This window comes from Salvelinus alpinus, chromosome 14, assembly GCF_045679555.1.
Source record: "Salvelinus alpinus chromosome 14, SLU_Salpinus.1, whole genome shotgun sequence".
Lineage (NCBI taxonomy): Eukaryota > Metazoa > Chordata > Actinopteri > Salmoniformes > Salmonidae > Salvelinus > Salvelinus alpinus.
In genome coordinates, this window is record NC_092099.1 from 19259653 (window position 1) to 19283235 (window position 23583).

The 23583-nt window shown below is 47.6% G+C and overlaps 1 protein-coding gene across 3 annotated transcripts in view; it reads left to right on the plus strand.

The window, feature by feature from the left end:
- Positions 1-3273: 3273 nt before the first annotated feature.
- prkag3b (protein kinase, AMP-activated, gamma 3b non-catalytic subunit) overlaps positions 3274-23583 on the plus strand; it is a 29423-nt gene continuing 9113 nt past the window's right edge. The window contains exons 1-9 of one of the 3 annotated variants that reach the window (XM_071340726.1): positions 3274-4613; positions 6165-6201; positions 10401-10543; positions 10815-10896; positions 12227-12285; positions 13641-13686; positions 14420-14474; positions 14596-14722; positions 14930-15095. In XM_071340726.1, coding sequence (XP_071196827.1) covers positions 4596-4613; positions 6165-6201; positions 10401-10543; positions 10815-10896; positions 12227-12285; positions 13641-13686; positions 14420-14474; positions 14596-14722; positions 14930-15095 — 733 coding nt within the window. In that variant the 5' untranslated portion in view covers positions 3274-4595. The remainder of the gene's footprint in view (positions 4614-6164; positions 6202-10400; positions 10544-10814; positions 10897-12226; positions 12286-13640; positions 13687-14419; positions 14475-14595; positions 14723-14929; positions 15096-23583) is intronic. The other 2 variants (XM_071340727.1, XR_011667758.1) reach the window with 2 other exon arrangements.

A 23583-nucleotide genomic window follows, 5' to 3' on the forward strand; every position in this document is an offset into this window, starting at 1 on the left:
AGAGTCAATGTGGAGGCTGTATACAGGGGGTACCGGTACAGAGTCAATGTGGAGGCTATATACAGGGGGTACCGGTACAGAGTCAATGTGGAGGCTATATACAGGGGGTACCGGTACAGCGTCAATGTGGAGGCTATATACAGGGTGTTACGGTACAGAGTCAATGTGGAGGCTGTATACAGGGGGTACCGGTACAGAGTCAATGTGGAGGCTATATACAGGGGGTACCGGTACAGAGTCAATGTGGAGGCTATATACAGGGGGTACCGGTACAGCGTCAATGTGGAGGCTATATACAGGGTATTACGGTACAGAGTCAATGTGGAGGCTATATACAGGGGGTACCGGTACAGAGTCAATGTGGAGGCCATATACAGGGGGGTACCGGTACAGAGTCAATGTGGAGGCTATATACAGGGAGTACCGGTACAGAGTCAATGTGGAGGCTATATACAGGGGGTACCGGTACAGAGTCAATGTGGAGGCTATATACAGGGGGTACCGGTACAGCGTCAATGTGGAGGCTATATACAGGGGGTACCGGTACAGAGTCAATGTGGAGGCCATATACAGGGAGTACCGGTACAGAGTCAATGTGGAGGCTATATACAGGGGGTACCGGTACAGAGTCAATGTGGAGGCTATATACAGGGGGTACCGGTACAGCGTCAATGTGGAGGCTATATACAGGGGGTACCGGTACAGAGTCAATGTGGAGGCTATATACAGGGGATACAGAGTCAATGTGGAGGCTATATACAGAGAGTACCGGTACAGAGTCAATGTGGAGACTATATACAGGGTATTACGGTACAGAGTCAATGTGGAGACTATATACAGGGGGTACCGGTACAGAGTCAATGTGGAGGCTATATACAGGGTGTTACGGTACAGAGTCAATGTGGAGGCTATATACAGGGGGTACCGGTACAGCGTCAATGTGGAGGCTATATACAGGGGGTACCGGTACAGAGTCAATGTGGAGGCTATATACAGGGGGTACCGGTACAGAGTCAATGTGGAGGCTATATACAGGGGATACAGAGTCAATGTGGAGGCTATATACAGAGAGTACCGGTACAGAGTCAATGTGGAGACTATATACAGGGTATTACGGTACAGAGTCAATGTGGAGACTATATACAGGGGGTACCGGTACAGAGTCAATGTGGAGGCTATATACAGGGGGTACCGGTACAGAGTCAATGTGGAGGCTATATACAGGGGATACAGAGTCAATGTGGAGGCTATATACAGGGGGGTACCGGTACAGAGTCAATGTGGAGGCTATATACAGGGAGTACCGGTACAGAGTCAATGTGGAGACTATATACAGGGGGTACTGGTACAGCGTCAATGTGGAGGCTATATACAGGGGGTACCGGTACAGAGTCAATGTGGAGACTATATACAGGGGTACCGGTACAGAGTCAATGTGGAGGCTATATACAGGGGGTACCGGTACAGAGTCAATGTGGAGGCTATATACAGGGTGTTACGGTACAGAGTCAATGTGGAGGCTATATACAGGGGGTACCGGTACAGAGTCAATGTGGAGGCTATATACAGGGGGTACCGGTACAGAGTCAATGTGGAGGCTATATACAGGGTGTTACGGTACAGAGTCAATGTGGAGGCTATATACAGGGGGTACCGGTACAGAGTCAATGTGGAGGCTATATACAGGGGATACAGAGTCAATGTGGAGGCTATATACAGGGGGTACCGGTACAGAGTCAATGTGGAGGCTATATACAGGGGGTACCGGTACAGAGTCAATGTGGAGGCTATATACAGGGGGTACCGGTACAGAGTCAATGTGGAGGCTATATACAGGGGGTACCGGTACAGAGTCAATGTGGAGGCTATATACAGGGGGTACCGGTACAGAGTCAATGTGGAGGCTATATACAGGGGGTACCGGTACAGAGTCAATGTGGAGGCTATATACAGGATGTTACGGTACAGAGTCAATGTGGAGGCTATATACAGGGGGTACCGGTACAGAGTCAATGTGCGGGGGCACCGGTGTCGAGATAATTGAGGTAATATACATGTAGGTAGAGTTATTAAAGTGACTATGCATAGATAATATCAGAGTAGCAGCAGCTCAGAAGAGAGGGCGGGGCGGGGGGGGGGTGCAAATAGTCTGGGTAGCCATTTGATTAGATGTTCAGGGGTCTTATGGCTTGGGGGTAGAAGCTGTCGTTGTGGTTTATAGCTGCACCAATCAAAACAGTGAATTGTGTCGTCATGAACCAACGCTTTAGTGGTCTAAACCAATCATCTTGGAGCGACGGGGGAGCAGCGTGACAAAGTGGAATCATACCACTCATTTATTCCATTTATAAAGTGATCAGATTTATTTATTATTATTCAGATGGATTATGTACATTTTCTGGTAGAAAAAGTGGTGCAAAAACATCCGTGTTTTAATTTGCTCAGGCGACCAAGTGTTGGCTTCGGCGCAAATCTGTTTGGCTCAGTTCCGCCGCTACTTGCAAAGAGGAAGACTTTTAGCAGGTGTTTCTGATGAATTAACATTGACGTGCTGGTGGGTGGTAGCATGCCAGTAAAAACCCCAGTCGAATAAGTAGACGGAAAAGTATTAGCAACGTGGAGAAACACACCGTTGTGTTTCCACTATGACCCCACTTCATGCCTCAAAAAATATAATACTTTTGACTTTTTGACTTCAATCGTTGTGCAACGTCATGGGTACGCTTGTGGGCGTCATCTTTTCAAAAGATAGTTTTCCCTCCTTTTTGTTGAGTTGGCTTCCCGGTGGGTCTGTACAAATGCAGCCTCTGAGTGCTATTAAATGATATCCTTCAAATATGTCAAAGGTTTAAAAATATATATATAGTATTTCAATTATCATACTCATTAAGTATTTTTTTGTATTCAGTGGTTTTCAGTGCCACATAAACCTGTCTAGTTGCTTCTGCTGCGCCATTCCATGTCATGCTGAGTGAAATAGGGATATTACAGCGGGGATGACTCTCAACTTGCACCCTAATCCCTACAGATTGCACTAATTTGGACCAGTGCCCTATCCCACTACATAGCTAATAGGGTGCCATTTGGGACTGGGTACATAAGCGTCAGGTCACGGTAGGTATAAATAGCGTCATCTGTCATGGCAGCGCATGAATTTTAACACCGGGAGAGACTGCCATACAAGTTGCAGAGTAAGACGTCTTGAAGAGGACACCAGTTGTTGCACAGTCATCGTCTTTTTTTTTTTTACTTGTCAGCTTTCAGTTTCATTTTACTGAGCGTTATTTTTCTGTAGTGTTTTAACTTTACATCTTTATATTGTTTGTTTGTCCTTTCTAAATGGCTCGATCAGATTTAGAGTTATGTCCGTTAACGTTTAGTATAAGCAGCTTCAATCGGCTTTTAGCAAAACGCGCTGACCCCAAAACACTTGCTTTAAAAACTGATAGTGAATGTAATCGCTAAGTTGTTTATTTTAATACACTTTTAAGAAATGCAAGTAAACCAAACGAACATCAATACTATCTGGATCAATGCCTGTCTCTGCAGCACCAATCTAAAGCTGAGTCACTGCTGCTCCTTGCCTGTCTCTGGCAGCACCTATTTATAGCTGAGTCACTGCTGCTCCTTGCCTGTCTCTGGCAGCACCTATTTATAGCTGAGTCACTGCTGCTCCTTGCCTGTCTCTGGCAGCACCTATTTATAGCTGAGTCACTGCTGCTCCTTGCCTGTCTCTGTCAGCACCTATTTATAGCTGAGTCACTGCTGCTCCTTGCCTGTCTCTGTCAGCACCTATTTATAGCTGAGTCACTGCTGCTTCTTGCCTGTCTCTGGCAGCACCTATTTATAGCTGAGTCACTCCTGCTTCTTGCCTGTCTCTGGCAGCACCTATTTATAGCTGAGTCACTGCTGCTCCTTGTCTGTCTCTGGCAGCACCTATTTATAGCTGAGTCACTCCTGCTCCTTGCCTGTCTCTGCAGCACCTGTCTAAAGCTGAGTCACTGCTGCTCCTTGCCTGTCTCTGGCAGCACCTATTTATAGCTGAGTCACTCCTGCTCCTTGCCTGTCTCTGCAGCACCTGTCTAAAGCTGAGTCACTGCTGCTCCTTGCCTGTCTCTGGCAGCACCTATTTATAGCTGAGTCACTCCTGCTCCTTGCCTGTCTCTGCAGCACCTGTCTAAAGCTGAGTCACTGCTGCTCCTTGCCTGTCTCTGGCAGCACCTATTTATAGCTGAGTCACTGCTGCTCCTTGCCTGTCTCTGGCAGCACCTGTCTAATGCGGATTCACTGATCTCCTTGCCTGCTGCCAAACCTGTAGCCTTTCTGGCCCTTTTTCTTGCAGGGCTACACACACATACACACACACATCTGTTATCCCCCCCCCCCTTTCCCTCTGACAGACTAGTCCCCCTCATGCAACAGTCCGCTCCCTCGCTCCCAATTTAGTCCCCGCTGCTCCCAGGGACTGGAGCACAGTTGGATCATGCTCAGGAGTTGACAGGGCAGCCCCAGTAAAACCGTCTCTCTCTCAGCCTGATCCGTCCACTCCTCTCCCTCTATCCAGCCCAGCCTCTCCTCTCTTCAGCCTCGGAGCCATGGAGCCTTCCCATGAGGTAAGGCAATGAAGCAGAACATTCTCACCTGCTTCCTGATGCATGTTTTTTGGGGGGGGTTTTGAGTGTGTTGACTGCTGCACGCATACATGGATGGTTAGGAACTGAAGACTGCTTCACTGTGAGAGTCTAGGTCTGCTAGAGTTATAGACGACACCGGTACAGTAGACTGTCGTAAATAGGTATACTTCTCATCGTTGAGCTGTTAGCGCGTTGTGACATCTTCTCAACGTTGATACCGTAGCCTACATCTTGTAACCTCAAGTGTAGAAGTGCCAAGCGTCACAATCCCAGTCTCCAGAGAATTGCTGAGCTGCGAAGCCAAAATACTTCGCTCATTTTTTTTTTCATCTCTCACCTTGTTCATTGAGACATTGGCTTGCCTCAGAGCAGAAGAAGCCAAGGTTTATATGAACATGTAGTTCGATGAGGTTGAAAAGAGAACAACATTAACTTGTTTGTTGTTGTTGACATAGTTCAGAGAACTGGAACAGCTTGTAAATGTCTTAGCTGTTAGCTGTTAGCTGTTAGCTGTTAGCTAAGGCCCTGTGTAGTCCTACCCCAAGACATTCCTTTTGTTTGTCGCTCTCAGTCCCTGCTTGATATGTGGCAAGGCATTCTTGTTGACAGTGTTAACAAGCTCTTGTTTTGTATTTAGCTTCCTGGCCCTGTGTGGCAAACCTCACACCCGACTACTTTACGGTTGAACTGAACACAATGCCTGTCCTTACAGCACACCGTATGAGTTGGCCTACAGTACATATCATGCCAAGTATTGCACATCTTTTTAAATAAGTCGCTGTTATGTTGCTTCTTACTTAAAACCCGTGTATCTATTTTTTAATGACTGGGTAATGTCTGTGAGATCTACTCTGTGAGATCTACTCTGTGAGATCTACTCTGTGTGAGATCTACTCTGTGAGAGATCTACTGTGTGAGATCTACTGTGTGAGATCTACTGTGTGAGATCTACTGTGTGAGATCTACTGTGTGAGAACTACTGTGTGAGAACTACTGTGTGAGATCTACTGTGTGAGATCTACTGTGAGATCTACTCTGTGATATCTACTCTGTGAGTTATTCTGTGAGGTCTACTGTGAGGTCTACTGTGAGATCTACTGTGACATATTCTGTGAGATCTACTGTGACATTCTGTGAGGTCTACTGTGAGTATTCTGTGAGATCTACTGTGAGATCTACTCTGTGAGATCTACTCTGTGAGATCTACTCTGTGAGATCTACTCTGTGAGATCTACTCTGTGAGATCTACTGTGAGATCTACTGTGAGATCTACTGTGAGATATTCTGTGAGATATTCTGTGAGATATTCTGTGAGATCTACTGTGAGATCTACTGTGAGATCTACTGTGAGATCTACTGTGAGATATTCTGTGAGATCTACTGTGAGATCTACTGTGAGATATTCTGTGAGATATACTGTGCCTATCAGATATGCAGATATGCATCTTCAACCCAGAAATGTCATTCAAAACATGAAACTCACACAGACAAGCAGAACAAGTAATTAAAGAATCTTCTGTCTTTGTGCAGGTCCCCTTCCTGGATGGCCTCACTATGAAGGAGTTAGGTAACTCTCATGTGTTTAGTGTGTGTGTGCTGCTGTATCCATACTGTTGTATTACTGCTATACCAGACTGATCTTTTCACACTACCGAGCTGACAGAACCAACCTGTCCTGGCTCTACCGTGCTGACAGAACCAACCTGTCCTGACTCTACCGTGCTGACAGAACCAACCTGTCCTGGCTCTACCGTGCCGACAGAACCAACCTGTCCTGACTCTACCGTGCTGACAGAACCAACCTGTCCTGGCTCTACCGTGCTGACAGAACCAACCTGTCCTGGCTCTACCGTGCTGACAGAACCAACCTGTCCTGACTCTACCGTGCTGACAGAACCAACCTGTCCTGACTCTACCGTGCTGACAGAACCAACCTGTCCTGACTCTACCGTGCTGACAGAACCAACCTGTCCTGACTCTACCGTGCTGACAGAACCAACCTGTCCTGAATCTACCGTGCTGACAGAACCAACCTGTCCCGACTCTACCGTGCTGACAGAACCAACCTGTCCTGGCTCTACCGTGCGGACAGAACCAACCTGTCCTGGCTCTACCGTGCTGACAGAACCAACCTGTCCTGGCTCTACCGTGCGGACAGAACCAACCTGTCCTGGCTCTACCGTGCTGACAGAACCAACCGGTCCTGACTCTACCGTGCTGACAGAACCAACCTGTCCCGGCTCTACCGTGCTGACAGAACCAACCTGTCCTGACTCTACCGTGCTGACAGAACCAACCTGTCCCGACTCTACCGTGCTGACAGAACCAACCTGTCCTGACTCTACCGTGCTGACAGAACCAACCTGTCCCGGCTCTATCGTGCTGACAGAACCAACCTGTCCCGACTCTACCGTGCTGACAGAACCAACCTGTCCTGACTCTACCGTGCTGACAGAACCAACCTGTCCTGACTCTACTGTGCTGACAGAACCAACCTGTCCTGACTCTACCGTGCTGACAGAACCAACCTGTCCTGACTCTACCGTGCTGACAGAACCAACCTGCCCTGACTCTACCGTGCTGACAGAACCAACCTGTCCTGACTCTACCGTGCTGACAGAACCAACCTGTCCTGGCTCTACCGTGCTGACAGAACCAACCTGTCCTGACTCTACCGTGCTGACAGAACCAACCTGTCCCGACTCTACCGTGCTGACAGAACCAACCTGTCCCGGCTCTACCGTGCTGACAGAACCAACCTGTCCCGGCTCTACCGTGCTGACAGAACCAACCTGTCCCGGCTCTACCGTGCTGACAGAACCAACCTGTCCCGGCTCTACCGTGCTGACAGAACCAACCTGTCCCGGCTCTACCGTGCTGACAGAACCAACCTGTCCCGGCTCTACCGTGCTGACAGAACCAACCTGTCCCGGCTCTACCGTGCTGACAGAACCAACCTGTCCTGGCTCTACCGTGCTGACAGAACCAACCTGTCCTGGCTCTACCGTGCTGACAGAACCAACCTGTCCTGACTCTACCGTGCTGACAGAACCAACCTGTCCTGACTCTACCGTGCTGACAGAACCAACCTGTCCTGACTCTACCGTGCTGACAGAACCAACCTGTCCTGACTCTACCGTGCTGACAGAACCAACCTGTCCTGACTCTACCGTGCTGACAGAACCAACCTGTCCTGACTCTACCGTGCTGACAGAACCAACCTGTCCTGACTCTACCGTGCTGACAGAACCAACCTGTCCTGGCTCTACCGTGCTGACAGAACCAACCTGTCCCGACTCTACCGTGCTGACAGAACCAACCTGTCCCGACTCTACCGTGCTGACAGAACCAACCTGTCCCGGCTCTACCGTGCTGACAGAACCAACCTGTCCCGGCTCTACCGTGCTGACAGAACCAACCTGTCCCGGCTCTACCGTGCTGACAGAACCAACCTGTCCCGGCTCTACCGTGCTGACAGAACCAACCTGTCCCGGCTCTACCGTGCTGACAGAACCAACCTGTCCTGGCTCTACCGTGCTGACAGAACCAACCTGTCCCGGCTCTACCGTGCTGACAGAACCAACCTGTCCTGGCTCTACCGTGCTGACAGAACCAACCTGTCCTGGCTCTACCGTGCTGACAGAACCAACCTGTCCCGGCTCTACCGTGCTGACAGAACCAACCTGTCCTGGCTCTACCGTGCTGACAGAACCAACCTGTCCCGGCTCTACCGTGCTGACAGAACCAACCTGTCCTGGCTCTACCGTGCTGACAGAACCAACCTGTCCTGGCTCTACCGTGCTGACAGAACCAACCTGTCCTGGCTCTACCGTGCTGACAGAACCAACCTGTCCTGGCTCTACCGTGCTGACAGAACCAACCTGTCCTGGCTCTACCGTGCTGACAGAACCAACCTGTCCTGGCTCTACCGTGCTGACAGAACCAACCTGTCCTGGCTCTACCGTGCTGACAGAACCAACCTGTCCTGGCTCTACCGTGCTGACAGAACCAACCTGTCCTGGCTCTACCGTGCTGACAGAACCAACCTGTCCTGGCTCTACCGTGCTGACAGAACCAACCTGTCCTGGCTCTACCGTGCTGACAGAACCAACCTGTCCTGGCTCTACCGTGCTGACAGAACCAACCTGTCCTGGCTCTACCGTGCTGACAGAACCAACCTGTCCTGGCTCTACCGTGCTGACAGAACCAACCTGTCCTGGCTCTACCGTGCTGACAGAACCAACCTGTCCTGACTCTACCGTGCTGACAGAACCAACCTGTCCTGACTCTACCGTGCTGACAGAACCAACCTGTCCTGACTCTACCGTGCTGACAGAACCAACCTGTCCTGACTCTACCGTGCTGACAGAACCAACCTGTCCTGACTCTACCGTGCTGACAGAACCAACCTGTCCTGACTCTACCGTGCTGACAGAACCAACCTGTCCTGACTCTACCGTGCTGACAGAACCAACCTGTCCCGGCTCTACCGTGCTGACAGAACCAACCTGTCCCGACTCTACCGTGCTGACAGAACCAACCTGTCCCGACTCTACCGTGCTGACAGAACCAACCTGTCCCGGCTCTACCGTGCTGACAGAACCAACCTGTCCCGGCTCTACCGTGCTGACAGAACCAACCTGTCCCGGCTCTACCGTGCTGACAGAACCAACCTGTCCCGGCTCTACCGTGCTGACAGAACCAACCTGTCCCGGCTCTACCGTGCTGACAGAACCAACCTGTCCTGGCTCTACCGTGCTGACAGAACCAACCTGTCCCGGCTCTACCGTGCTGACAGAACCAACCTGTCCTGGCTCTACCGTGCTGACAGAACCAACCTGTCCTGGCTCTACCGTGCTGACAGAACCAACCTGTCCCGGCTCTACCGTGCTGACAGAACCAACCTGTCCTGGCTCTACCGTGCTGACAGAACCAACCTGTCCCGGCTCTACCGTGCTGACAGAACCAACCTGTCCTGGCTCTACCGTGCTGACAGAACCAACCTGTCCTGGCTCTACCGTGCTGACAGAACCAACCTGTCCTGGCTCTACCGTGCTGACAGAACCAACCTGTCCTGGCTCTACCGTGCTGACAGAACCAACCTGTCCTGGCTCTACCGTGCTGACAGAACCAACCTGTCCTGGCTCTACCGTGCTGACAGAACCAACCTGTCCTGGCTCTACCGTGCTGACAGAACCAACCTGTCCTGGCTCTACCGTGCTGACAGAACCAACCTGTCCTGGCTCTACCGTGCTGACAGAACCAACCTGTCCTGGCTCTACCGTGCTGACAGAACCAACCTGTCCTGGCTCTACCGTGCTGACAGAACCAACCTGTCCTGGCTCTACCGTGCTGACAGAACCAACCTGTCCCGGCTCCACTCATATTTCACACTGTCCTCTTCCAGCACGGTTCCAGCTGCTACGGTGGATGTGTAAAACCAACCAGGCCAGTTCAGTACACCTTGGTCTGGCTTGGCTTGGCCTGGCCTGGTTCGGTTTGGCTCGGTAGTGTGAAAAAGCTTCTCTGAGAGTGTGTTAGGACAGTGGTTCTGAAACCTCTTCTCTGGGACCCACCAAGGTTTCACAGTTTTGCTTTGTTCTAACCCTGCACTACCACACCTGATTAACGTAACGGAGGGCTTAACGATTAGTCGACATGCTGGCTCTGGAATGGATCAAATCCATCCGGAGAGGGTTTAAGGTTTTATCGGGGTGAGGTTAGAGAAGCCCCCTGTGTCAAGGACACTTGACGGACCTGTAGCAGGGTGCTCCCCCACCCTGTTTCTCTCCGCAGCCCCAGCCGCGGCCCCAGATGCCAACGTCTACACCAAGTTCATGATGAACCACTGCTGCTACGACGCCATTCCAACCAGCTCCAAACTGGTCATCTTCGACACCACTTTGCAGGTACGTTCAAGCACTCAACTTCAACACTGTGATGTTTGATTCCCAGAAGCCACCACTCGCAGGAACATGTATGTCTGTGAGTTACTTTAGATAGAATCGTCTGCTAAATGGCAGATATTGTTTATTTAATAGGTCATAAAACATTTTTTTTTTTGTCTTAAATGGGAAGCGCTGAAATGTTTTTGCAACATAGCAATGAGTGACCAGACACCCAACACGACCAGTGTACCAGAGTTACTGTGTTTTTTGTTGTTGTTGTTGTGTGTTTCAGGTCAAAAAAGCTTTCTTTGCTCTGGTGGCGAACGGCGTTCGAGCGGCGCCGCTGTGGGATAACAAGCTGCAGTGTTTTGTAGGTAAGGTAACCTGGAACCTGAGTATTTCCCAATCTGGCGTCTAACCTTTAAAGTCCAATGGGTCAGCTATGAGCTTAGACTCCGATTACAGACACCCAGTAATATCAACGCAGCAATCCTCTCAAACCCCAACAACCCTTCTTGGGGGGGATCAGCTAGGCGCCAGTCTGGGTTCAGAGGTTAGGGTCCCTGAAATTAGACCGTAGGTAGGTGAACCATAAACTAAGTGACGGATGATTTGAAATGTGTAAGTTACTGCTGTGTATGTGTGCGACCGTTTTCTGGGCTTTTGGTTTCTCTGTATTCACGTCTGTGTTTCCTGTGGATAAGTATATATATAAATCCCTTATGAGGCTACTACACATCCCTCCTTGTCTCTGGGAGGGTTATAAACAGGGGTGTTGATATGATTAAATGCAGATCATCAATTAGCTAGACCAATGCTGGCACCATGCTGGGTCGCTTGGTGGGTGTCCTTTCAAGAAACCTTTGAAAGGAAAGTGGGCCGGGTCCGTTCCACCCTTCCCACCCGGCTGGTCTGGTTTCTGGGTTAGGGCTGCGTCCCAAAAAAGGACACCGTATTCCCTATGTAGTGCACTACTTTCGACCAGGGTCCTGCACACTATATAGGGAATAGGATTCCATTTGGACCTTAGCCCCTGGGCTGTTTTCTGCATTTCGAGCCAGGTCCATTCCCTCTGCAGAATTTGGTGCCAGAGTTCTAACTATAGTACAGCACCTGAGCTCCAGTGTCTAGTGGGACTGCAATCTGCAACCCAAACGGCACACTGTTCCCTCGTCAAAGAAGTGTACTATGTAGGGAATAGGTCTCTGGTCTAAAGTAGTGCACTATGTAGGGAATAGGGCTCTGGTCTAAAGTAGTGTACTATGTAGGGAATAGGGCTCTGGTCTAAAGTAGTGTACTATATAGGGAACAGGGCTCTGGTCTAAAGTAGTGTACTATATAGGGAATAGGGTGTCGTCTGGGACAGAATCCTATAATCCCCTGCACCCTTTCTGTGGTTATTTATACACAGCTACATCACTGAGAATGTCACCAGGCCTGCCTGCCTATCTGCCTGTCTGCCTGTCTGTCTGTCTGTCTGTCTGTCTGTCTGTATGTATGTCTGTCTGTCTGTCTGTCTGTCTGTCTGTCTGTCTGTCTGTCTGTCTGTCTGTCTGTCTGTCTGTCTATCTGTCTGTCTGTCTGTCTGTCTGTCTGCCTGTCTGCCTGTCTGCCTGTCTGCCTGTCTGCCTATCTCTGTCTCTGTCTGTCTGCAACATAGTTTAGTCCCAGTTAAAGCTCCGTTCTTTCCCTGTATTCTTCCAGGCATGCTGACCATCACCGACTTCATCAACATTCTCCACCGGTATTGGCAATCTCCTCTGGTGAGTGATCTGTTGTTGTTGGACCTGGCATCCAGATTACTGGAGCTGGAGCACAAAGCAAGAAGCTCATCGTAATGCAGGACCACAGAGGTAGAAGAATGGTTATATAGGACCCTGCTAATGTCTCACTATACACTAGTCTCACACAGTTATACCGCTGTGTTGTATGGTATATATGTGTGTCTCACACGATATACCAGGGCTCTCTAACCGTGTTCCTGGAGAGATACCCTCCTGGAGGTTTTTAACTCCAACCCTGTTCCTACAGGAGGGTATCTCTCCAGGAGCAGGGCTGAGGTTAAAACCTACAGGAGGGTTTCTCTCCAGGAACAGGGCTGAGGTTAAAACCTACAGGAGGGTATCTCTCCAGGAGCAGGGCTGAGGTTAAAACCTACAGGAGGGTATCTCTCCAGGAGCAGGGCTGAGGTTAAAACCTACAGGAGGGTATCTCTCCAGGAGCAGGGCTGAGGTTAAAACCTACAGGAGGGTATCTCTCCAGGAGCAGGGCTGAGGTTAAAACCTACAGGAGGGTATCTCTCCAGGAACAGGGCTGAGGTTAAAACCTACAGGAGGGTATCTCTCCAGGAGCAGGGCTGAGGTTAAAACCTACAGGAGGGTATCTCTCCAGGAGCAGGGCTGAGGTTAAAACCTACAGGAGGGTATCTCTCCAGGAGCAGGGCTGAGGTTAAAACCTACAGGAGGGTTTCTCTCCAGGAACAGGGCTGAGGTTAAAACCTACAGGAGGGTATCTCTCCAGGAGCAGGGCTGAGGTTAAAACCTACAGGAGGGTTTCTCTCCAGGAACAGGGTTGGAGTTAAAACCTACAGGATGGTTTCTCTCCAGGAACAGGGTTGGAGTTAAAACCTACAGGAGGGTTTCTCTCCAGGAACAGGGTTGGAGTTAAAACCTACAGGAGGGTGTCTCTCCAGGAGCAGGGCTGAGGTTAAAACCTACAGGAGGGTATCTCTCCAGGAGCAGGGCTGGAGTTAAAACCTACAGGAGGGTCTCTCTCCAGGAACAGGGTTGGAGTTAAAACCTACAGGAGGGTCTCTCTCCAGGAACAGGGTTGGAGTTAAAACCTCCAGGAGGGTCTCTCTCCAGGAACAGGGTTGGAGTTAAAACCTACAGGAGGGTCTCTCTCCAGGAACAGGGCTGAGGTTAAAACCTACAGGAGGGTCTCTCTCCAGGAACAGGGTTGGAGTTAAAACCTACAGGAGGGTCTCTCTCCAGGAACAGGGTTGGAGTTAAAACCTACAGGAGGGTATCTCTCCAGGAACAGGGTTGGAGTGAACCTACAGGAGGGTTTCTCTCCAGGAACACGGTTGAGATTCCTGCTGTACACTTGTGTCTTCCAGGTAGAGATCTACGAACTGGAGGAGCACAAGATAGAAGACTGTAGAGGTGACTATAAACCTGTAGAGGTGACTATAAACCTGTAGAGGTGACTGGAGACCTGTAGAGGTGACTGGAGACCTGACTGTAGGCCTGTAGAGGTGACTGGATAGTCCTGTAGAGGTGACTGTATAGTCCAGTAGAGGTGACTGTAGACCAGTAGAGGTGACTGTAGACCTGTAGAGGTGACTGTATAGACCTGTAGAGGTGACTGTATAGACCTGTAGAGGTGACTGTATAGACCTGTAGAGGTGACTGTATAGACCTGTAGAGGTGACTGTAGACCTGTAGAGGTGACTGTAGACCTGACTGTAGGCCTGTAGAGGTGACTGGAGATCAGTAGAGGTGACTGGAGACCAGTAGAGGTGACTGTAGACCTGTAGAGGTGACTGTAGACCTGTAGAGGTGACTGTAGACCAGTAGAGGTGACTGTAGACCTGACTGGAGACCAGTAGAGATGACTGGAGACCAGTAGAGGTGACTGGAGACCAGTAGAGGTGACTGGAGACCAGTAGAGGTGACTGGAGACCAGTAGAGGTGACTGGAGACCTGTAGAGGTGACTGGAGACCTGTAGCTACCTAGAAATAGATGGCACAATGGAATCCCCATTGGGGTTTTAGTCTATGTATCCATAAAAGCACTTTGAAACAATTGCTGTAATGTAAAAAAGGCTTTATGAATTACATTTGATTGATTAAAGTCTTACATTCTACCTGTGTTTCCTCCTGCTTCATGCTCCAGAGGAATTTCTGAAGTACTCCAACCATACTCTGATCAGTATCACACCTGACTCCAGGTAACTAGCAGTGCCTCTTGCGGCCTTACCTTCTCTTGCCCTGGTCCCACATTTGTTTGTGCTGTCTTGGCCCCTACTCCTAAGCCGTTGTCGCGACAACCCGTCTCTTGTTTTTCTACAGCCTTTTTGATGCCATCTACTCTCTGCTGAAGTATAAGATTCATCGGCTGCCTGTGATCGACCCAGAGTCCGGCAACGTCCTGCACATCCTCACCCACAAACGCATCCTCAAGTTCCTGCATATCTTTGTGAGAACCACTTTCACATTCGCCTATCTGATAAACAACATGTAATGATTCTGGACACTTGATAGCCTGATCCCAGATCTGTTTTTTGACATAACTTTCCAATTTCTATGGCCATTGTGACAAGGACCATAGGAGTTGACAAGACATCTCAAACTGATCTGGAACCAGGTTTTTAGACACTTTTTCTGACGCCATTCTTCCTCCCAGGGCACCATGATCCCGAAGCCTCGGTACCTCCAGAAGAGAATTGAAGAGGTGGACATTGGAACGTTTAAAAAGATTGCTACTGTCCGGGAGACAGACACGGTGTATGACGCCCTGGCCATCTTCGTAGAACGGAGAGTTTCCGCTCTGCCAGTGGTCAATGAGGAGGGTATGTGTCGGGATGATAACGTCTTTAACATTGACTTCCACTAACATTTAGGAAAATTAGAGCTATTTTGTTTTACAATGCCTAATGCTAGGGTTAGCCCTTTAGCGCTAGTTTAAATGCCTAATTCTAGGGTTAGCCCTTTAGCCCTAGTTTAAACGCCTAATGCTAGGGTTAGCCCTTTAGCGCTAGTTTAAATGCCTAATGCTAGGGTTCGCCCTTTAGCGCTAGTTTAAATGCCTAATGCTAGGGTTAGCCCTGTAGCCCTAGTTTGAACGCCTAATGCTAGGGTTAGCCCTTTAGCACTAGTTTGAACGCCTAATGCTAGGGTTAGCCCTTTAGCCCTAGATTGAACACTAAATGCTAGGGTTAGCCTTAGTTTGAACACTAAATGCTTGGGTTAGCCCTAGTTTAAATGCCTAATGCCAGGGTTAGCCCTAGTTTGAACACTAAATGCTAGGGTTAGCCCTAGTTTAAATGCCTAATGCTAGGGTTAGCCCTAGTTTAAATGCCTAATGCTAGGGTTAGCCCTAGTTTGAACACTAAATGCTAGTGTTAGCCCTAGTTTGAACACTAAATGCTAGGGTTAGCCCTAGTTTGAACACTAAATGATTGGGTTAGCCCTAGTTTAAATGCCTAATGCTAGGGTTAGCCCTGTAGCCCTAGTTTGAACACTAAATGCTTGGGTTAGCCCTAGTTTAAATGCCTAATGCTAGGGTTAGCCCTGTAGCCCTAGTTTGAACACTAAATGCTAGGGTTAGCCCTAGTTTGAACGCATAATGCTAGCGTTAGCCTTAGTTTAAATGCTAGGGTTAGCCTTAGTTTGAACACTAAATGCTTGGGTTAGCCCTAGTTTAAATGCCTAATGCTAGGGTTAGCCCTAGTTTGAACACTAAATGCTAGGGTTAGCCCTAGTTTAAATGCCTAATGCTAGGGTTAGCCCTAGTTTAAATGCCTATTGCTAGGGTTAGCCCTAGTTTGAACACTAAATGCTAGGGGTCGCCTTAGTTTGAACACTAAATGCTTGGGTTAGCCCTAGTTTAAATGCCTAATGCTAGGGTTAGCCCTAGTTTGAACACTAAATGCTAGGGTTAGCCCTAGTTTGAACACTAAATGCTAGGGTTAGCCCTAGTTTGAACACTAAATGCTTGGGTTAGCCCTAGTTTAAATGCCTAATGCTAGGGTTAGCCCTGTAGCCCTAGTTTGAACACTAATGCTAGGGTTAGCCCTAGTTTGAACACTAAATGCTAGGGTTAGCCCTAGTTTGAACACTAAATGCTAGGGTTAGCCCTAGTTTGAAAACTAAATGCTTGGGTTAGCCCTAGTTTAAATGTCTAATGCTAGGGTTAGCCCTTTAGCCCTAGTTTGAACACCTAATGCTAGGGTTAGCTCTTTAGCCCTAGTTTAAACGCCAAATGCTAGGGTTAGCCCTTTAGCACTAGTTTAAACGCCTAATGCTAGGGTTAGCCCTTTAGCCCTAGTTTGAACGCCTAATGCTAGCGTTAGCCCTAGTTTGAACACTAAATGCTTGGGTTAGCCCTAGTTTGAACACATAATGCTAGTGTTAGCTCTTTAGCCCTAGTTTGAACACTAAATGCTTGGGTTAGCCCTAGTTTAAATGCCTATTGCTAGGGTTAGCCCTTTAGCCCTAGTTTGAACGCCTAATGCTAGGGTTTGCCCTTTAGCGCTAGTTTAAATGCCTAATGCTAGGGTTAGCCCTGTAGCCCTAGTTTGAACGCATAATGCTAGGGTTAGCGCTGTAGCCCTAGTTTGAACGCCTAATGCTAGGGTTAGCCCTTTAGCACTAGTTTGAACGCCTCATGCTAGGGTTAGCCCTTTAGCGCTAGTTTAAACGCCTAATGCTAGGGTTAGCCCTGTAGCCCTAGTTTGAACGCCTAATGCTAGGGTTAGCCCTTTAGCGCTAGTTTGAACGCCTAATGCTAGGGTTAGCCCTTTAGCACTAGTTTGAACGCCTAATGCTAGGGTTAGCCCTTTAGCGCTAGTTTAAACGCCTAATGCTAGGGTTAGCCCTTTAGCACTAGTTTGAACGCCTAATGCTAGGGTTAGCCCTGTAGCCCTAGTTTGAACGCCTAATGCTAGGGTTAGCCCTTTAGCACTAGTTTGAACGCCTAATGCTAGGGTTAGCCCTTTAGCCCCAGTTTAAACGCCTAATGCTAGGATTAGCCCTAGTTTGAATGCCTAATGCTAGGGTTAGCCCTGTAGCCCTATATTGAACACTAAATGCTAGGGTTCGCCTTAGTTTGAACACTAAATGCTTGGGTTAGCCCTAGTTTAAATGCCTAATGCTAGGGTTAGCCCTAGTTTGAACACTAAATGCTAGGGTTAGCCCTAGTTTGAACACTAAATGCTAGGGTTAGCCCTAGTTTGAACACTAAATGCTAGGGTTAGCCCTAGTTTAAATGCCTAATGCTAGGGTTAGCCCTAGTTTGAACACTAAATGCTCGGGTTAGCCCTAGTTTGAACACTAAATGCTAGGGTTAGCCCTAGTTTGAACACTAAATGCTTGGGTTAGCCCTAGTTTAAATGCCTAATGCTAGGGTTAGCCCTGTAGCCCTAGTTTGAACACTAAATGCTTGGGTTAGCCCTAGTTTAAATGCCTAATGCTAGGGTTAGCCCTAGTTTGAACACTAAATGCTAGGGTTAGCCCTAGTTTGAACACTAAATGCTAGGGTTAGCCCTAGTTTGAAAACTAAATGCTTGGGTTAGCCCTAGTTTAAATGTCTAATGCTAGGGTTAGCCCTTTAGCCCTAGTTTGAACACCTAATGCTAGGGTTAGCTCTTTAGCCCTAGTTTAAACGCCAAATGCTAGGGTTAGCCCTTTAGCACTAGTTTAAACGCCTAATGCTAGGGTTAGTCCTAGTTTAAATGCCTAATGCTAGGGTTAGCCCTAGTTTAAATGCCTAATGCTAGGGTTAGCCCTTTAGCCCTAGTTTGAACACTAAATGCTAGGGTTAGCCCTAGTTTGAACACTAAATGCTAGGGTTAGCCTTAGTTTGAACACTAACTGCTAGGGTTAGCCTTAGTTTGAACACAATGCTAGGGTTAGCCCTAGTTTAAATGCCTAATGCTAGGGTTAGCCCTAGTTTAAATGCCTAATGCTAGGGTTAGCCCTAGTTTAAATGCCTAATGCTAGGGTTAGCCCTAGTTTGAACACTAAATGCTAGGGTTAGCCCTAGTTTGAACACCTAATGCTAGGGTTAGCCCTAGTTTGAACACTGAATGCTAGGGTTAGCCCTAGTTTAAATGCCTAATGCTAGGGTTAGCCCTATTTTGAACACTAAATGCTAGGGTTAGCCCTAGTTTGAACACTAAATGCTAGGGTTAGTCCTAGTTTGAACACTTAATGCTAGTGTTAGCCCTAGTGTGAACACTAAATGCTTGGGTTAGCCCTAGTTTAAATGCCTAATGCTAGGGTTAGCCCTTTAGTACTAGTTTGAACGCATAATGCTAGGGTTAGCCCTGTAGCCCTAGTTTGAACGCCTAATGCTAGGGTTAGCCCTTTAGCGCTAGTTTGAACGCCTAATGCTAGGGTTAGCCCTTTAGCACTAGTTTGAACGCCTAATGCTAGGGTTAGCCCTTTAGCGCTAGTTTAAACGCCTAATGCTAGGGTTAGCCCTTTAGCACTAGTTTGAACGCCTAATGCTAGGGTTAGCCCTGTAGCCCTAGTTTGAACGCCTAATGCTAGGGTTAGCCCTTCAGCACTAGTTTGAACGCCTAATGCTAGGGTTAGCCCTTTAGCCCCAGTTTAAACGCCTAATGCTAGGATTAGCCCTAGTTTGAATGCCTAATGCTAGGGTTAGCCCTGTAGCCCTATATTGAACACTAAATGCTAGGGTTCGCCTTAGTTTGAACACTAAATGCTTGGGTTAGCCCTAGTTTAAATGCCTAATGCTAGGGTTAGCCCTAGTTTGAACACTAAATGTTAGGGTTAGCCCTAGTTTGAACACTAAATGCTAGGGTTAGCCCTAGTTTAAATGCCTAATGCTAGGGTTAGCCCTAGTTTGAACACTAAATGCTCAGGTTAGCCCTAGTTTGAACACTAAATGCTTGGGTTAGCCCTAGTTTAAATGCCTAATGCTAGGGTTAGCCCTGTAGCCCTAGTTTGAACACTAAATGCTTGGGTTAGCCCTAGTTTAAATGCCTAATGCTAGGGTTAGCCCTAGTTTGAACACTAAATGCTAGGGTTAGCCCTATTTTGAAAACTAAATGCTTGGGTTAGCCCTAGTTTAAATGTCTAATGCTAGGGTTAGCCCTTTAGCCCTAGTTTGAACACCTAATGCTAGGGTTAGCTCTTTAGCCCTAGTTTAAACGCCAAATGCTAGGGTTAGCCCTTTAGCACTAGTTTAAACGCCTAATGCTAGGGTTAGCCCTTTAGCCCTAGTTTGAACGCCTAATGCTAGCGTTAGCCCTAGTTTGAATGCCTAATGCTTGGGTTAGCCCTAGTTTGAACACATAATGCTAGTGTTAGCTCTTTAGCCCTAGTTTGAACACTAAATGCTAGGGTTAGCCCTAGTTTGAACACTAAATGCTTGGGTTAGCCCTAGTTTAAATGCCTAATGCTAGGGTTAGCCCTGTAGCCCTAGTTTGAACACTAAATGCTTGGGTTAGCCCTAGTTTAAATGCCTATTGCTAGGGTTAGCCCTTTAGCCCTAGTTTGAACGCCTAATGCTAGGGTTTGCCCTTTAGCGCTAGTTTAAATGCCTAATGCTAGGGTTAGCCCTGTAGCCCTAGTTTGAACGCATAATGCTAGGGTTAGCCCTGTAGCCCTAGTTTGAACGCCTAATGCTAGGGTTAGCCCTTTAGCACTAGTTTGAACGCCTAATGCTAGGGTTAGCCCTTTAGCGCTAGTTTAAACGCCTAATGCTAGGGTTAGCCCTGTAGCCCTAGTTTGAACGCCTAATGCTAGGGTTAGCCCTTTAGCGCTAGTTTGAACGCCTAATGCTAGGGTTAGCCCTTTAGCACTAGTTTGAACGCCTAATGCTAGGGTTAGCCCTTTAGCGCTAGTTTAAACGCCTAATGCTAGGGTTAGCCCTTTAGCACTAGTTTGAACGCCTAATGCTAGGGTTAGCCCTGTAGCCCTAGTTTGAACGCCTAATGCTAGGGTTAGCCCTTTAGCACTAGTTTAAACGCCTAATGCTAGGATTAGCCCTAGTTTGAATGCCTAATGCTAGGGTTAGCCCTGTAGCCCTATATTGAACACTAAATTCTAGGGTTCGCCTTAGTTTGAACACTAAATGCTTGGGTTAGCCCTAGTTTGAACACTAAATGCTAGGGTTAGCCCTAGTTTGAAAACTAAATGCTTGGGTTAGCCCTAGTTTAAATGTCTAATGCTAGGGTTAGCCCTTTAGCCCTAGTTTGAACACCTAATGCTAGGGTTAGCTCTTTAGCCCTAGTTTAAACGCCAAATGCTAGGGTTAGCCCTTTAGCACTAGTTTAAACGCCTAATGCTAGGGTTAGCCCTAGTTTAAATGCCTAATGCTAGGGTTAGCCCTAGTTTAAATGCCTAATGCTAGGGTTAGCCCTTTAGCCCTAGTTTGAACACTAAATGCTAGGGTTAGCCCTAGTTTGAACACTAAATGCTAGGGTTAGCCTTAGTTTGAACACTAACTGCTAGGGTTAGCCTTAGTTTGAACACTAAATGCTAGGGTTAGCCCTAGTTTAAATGCCTAATGCTAGGGTTAGCCCTAGTTTAAATGCCTAATGCTAGGGTTAGCCCTAGTTTAAATGCCTAATGCTAGGGTTAGCCCTAGTTTGAACACTAAATGCTTGGGTTAGCCCTAGTTTGAACACCTAATGCTAGGGTTAGCCCTAGTTTGAACACTGAATGCTAGGGTTAGCCCTAGTTTAAATGCCTAATGCTAGGGTTAGCCCTATTTTGAACACTAAATGCTAGGGTTAGCCCTAGTTTGAACACTAAATGCTAGGGTTAGTCCTAGTTTGAACACTTAATGCTAGTGTTAGCCCTAGTGTGAACACTAAATGCTAGGGTTAGCCCTAGTGTGAACACTAAATGCTAGTGTTAGCCCTAGTTTGAACACTAAATGCTTGGGTTAGCCCTAGTTTAAACGCCTAATGCTAGGGTTAGCCCTTTAGTACTAGTTTGAACGCCTAATGCTAGGATTAGCTCTTTAGCTCTAGTTTGAACGCTAAATGCTAGGGTTAGCCCTAGTTTAAACGCCTAATGCTAGGGTTAGCCCTTTAGCCCTAGTTTAAACGCCTAATGCTAGGGTTAGCCCTTTAGCACTAGTTTGAACGCCTAATGCTAGGATTAGCTCTTTAGCTCTAGTTTGAACGCCTAATGCTAGGGTTAGCCTTTTAGCACTAGTTTAAACGCCTAATGCTAGGGTTAGCCTTAGTTTGAACACTAAATGCTAGGGTTAGCCCTAGTTTGAACACTAAATGCTTGGGTTAGCCCTAGTTTAATTGCCTAATGCTAGGGTTAGCCCTAGTTTGAACACTAAATGCTAGGGTTAGCCCTAGTTTGAACACTAAATGCTTGGGTTAGCCCTAGTTTAAATGCCTAATGCTAGGGTTAGCCCTGTAGCCCTAGTTTGAACACTAATGCTAGGGTTAGCCCTAGTTTGAACACTAAATGCTAGGGTTAGCCCTAGTTTGAACACTAAATGCTAGGGTTAGCCCTAGTTTGAAAACTAAATGCTTGGGTTAGCCCTAGTTTAAATGTCTAATGCTAGGGTTAGCCCTTTAGCCCTAGTTTGAACACCTAATGCTAGGGTTAGCTCTTTAGCCCTAGTTTAAACGCCAAATGCTAGGGTTAGCCCTTTAGCACTAGTTTAAACGCCTAATGCTAGGGTTAGCCCTTTAGCCCTAGTTTGAACGCCTAATGCTAGCGTTAGCCCTAGTTTGAATGCCTAATGCTTGGGTTAGCCCTAGTTTGAACACATAATGCTAGTGTTAGCTCTTTAGCCCTAGTTTGAACACTAAATGCTAGGGTTAGCCCTAGTTTGAACACTAAATGCTTGGGTTAGCCCTAGTTTAAATGCCTAATGCTAGGGTTAGCCCTGTAGCCCTAGTTTGAACACTAAATGCTTGGGTTAGCCCTAGTTTAAATGCCTATTGCTAGGGTTAGCCCTTTAGCCCTAGTTTGAACGCCTAATGCTAGGGTTTGCCCTTTAGCGCTAGTTTAAATGCCTAATGCTAGGGTTAGCCCTGTAGCCCTAGTTTGAACGCATAATGCTAGGGTTAGCGCTGTAGCCCTAGTTTGAACGCCTAATGCTAGGGTTAGCCCTTTAGCACTAGTTTGAACGCCTAATGCTAGGGTTAGCCCTTTAGCGCTAGTTTAAACGCCTAATGCTAGGGTTAGCCCTGTAGCCCTAGTTTGAACGCCTAATGCTAGGGTTAGCCCTTTAGCGCTAGTTTGAACGCCTAATGCTAGGGTTAGCCCTTTAGCACTAGTTTGAACGCCTAATGCTAGGGTTAGCCCTTTAGCGCTAGTTTAAACGCCTAATGCTAGGGTTAGCCCTTTAGCACTAGTTTGAACGCCTAATGCTAGGGTTAGCCCTGTAGCCCTAGTTTGAACGCCTAATGCTAGGGTTAGCCCTTTAGCACTAGTTTGAACGCCTAATGCTAGGGTTAGCCCTTTAGCCCCAGTTTAAACGCCTAATGCTAGGATTAGCCCTAGTTTGAATGCCTAATGCTAGGGTTAGCCCTGTAGCCCTATATTGAACACTAAATGCTAGGGTTCGCCTTAGTTTGAACACTAAATGCTTGGGTTAGCCCTAGTTTAAATGCCTAATGCTAGGGTTAGCCCTAGTTTGAACACTAAATGCTAGGGTTAGCCCTAGTTTGAACACTAAATGCTAGGGTTAGCCCTAGTTTGAACACTAAATGCTTGCCTAGGGTTAGCCCTAGTTTGAACACTAAATGCTCGGGTTAGCCCTAGTTTGAACACTAAATGCTAGGGTTAGCCCTAGTTTGAACACTAAATGCTTGGGTTAGCCCTAGTTTAAATGCCTAATGCTAGGGTTAGCCCTGTAGCCCTAGTTTGAACACTAAATGCTTGGGTTAGCCCTAGTTTAAATGCCTAATGCTAGGGTTAGCCCTAGTTTGAACACTAAATGCTAGGGTTAGCCCTAGTTTGAACACTAAATGCTAGGGTTAGCCCTAGTTTGAAAACTAAATGCTTGGGTTAGCCCTAGTTTAAATGTCTAATGCTAGGGTTAGCCCTTTAGCCCTAGTTTGAACACCTAATGCTAGGGTTAGCTCTTTAGCCCTAGTTTAAACGCCAAATGCTAGGGTTAGCCCTTTAGCACTAGTTTAAACGCCTAATGCTAGGGTTAGCCCTAGTTTAAATGCCTAATGCTAGGGTTAGCCCTAGTTTAAATGCCAAATGCTAGGGTTAGCCCTTTAGCCCTAGTTTGAACACTAAATGCTAGGGTTAGCCCTAGTTTGAACACTAAATGCTAGGGTTAGCCTTAGTTTGAACACTAACTGCTAGGGTTAGCCTTAGTTT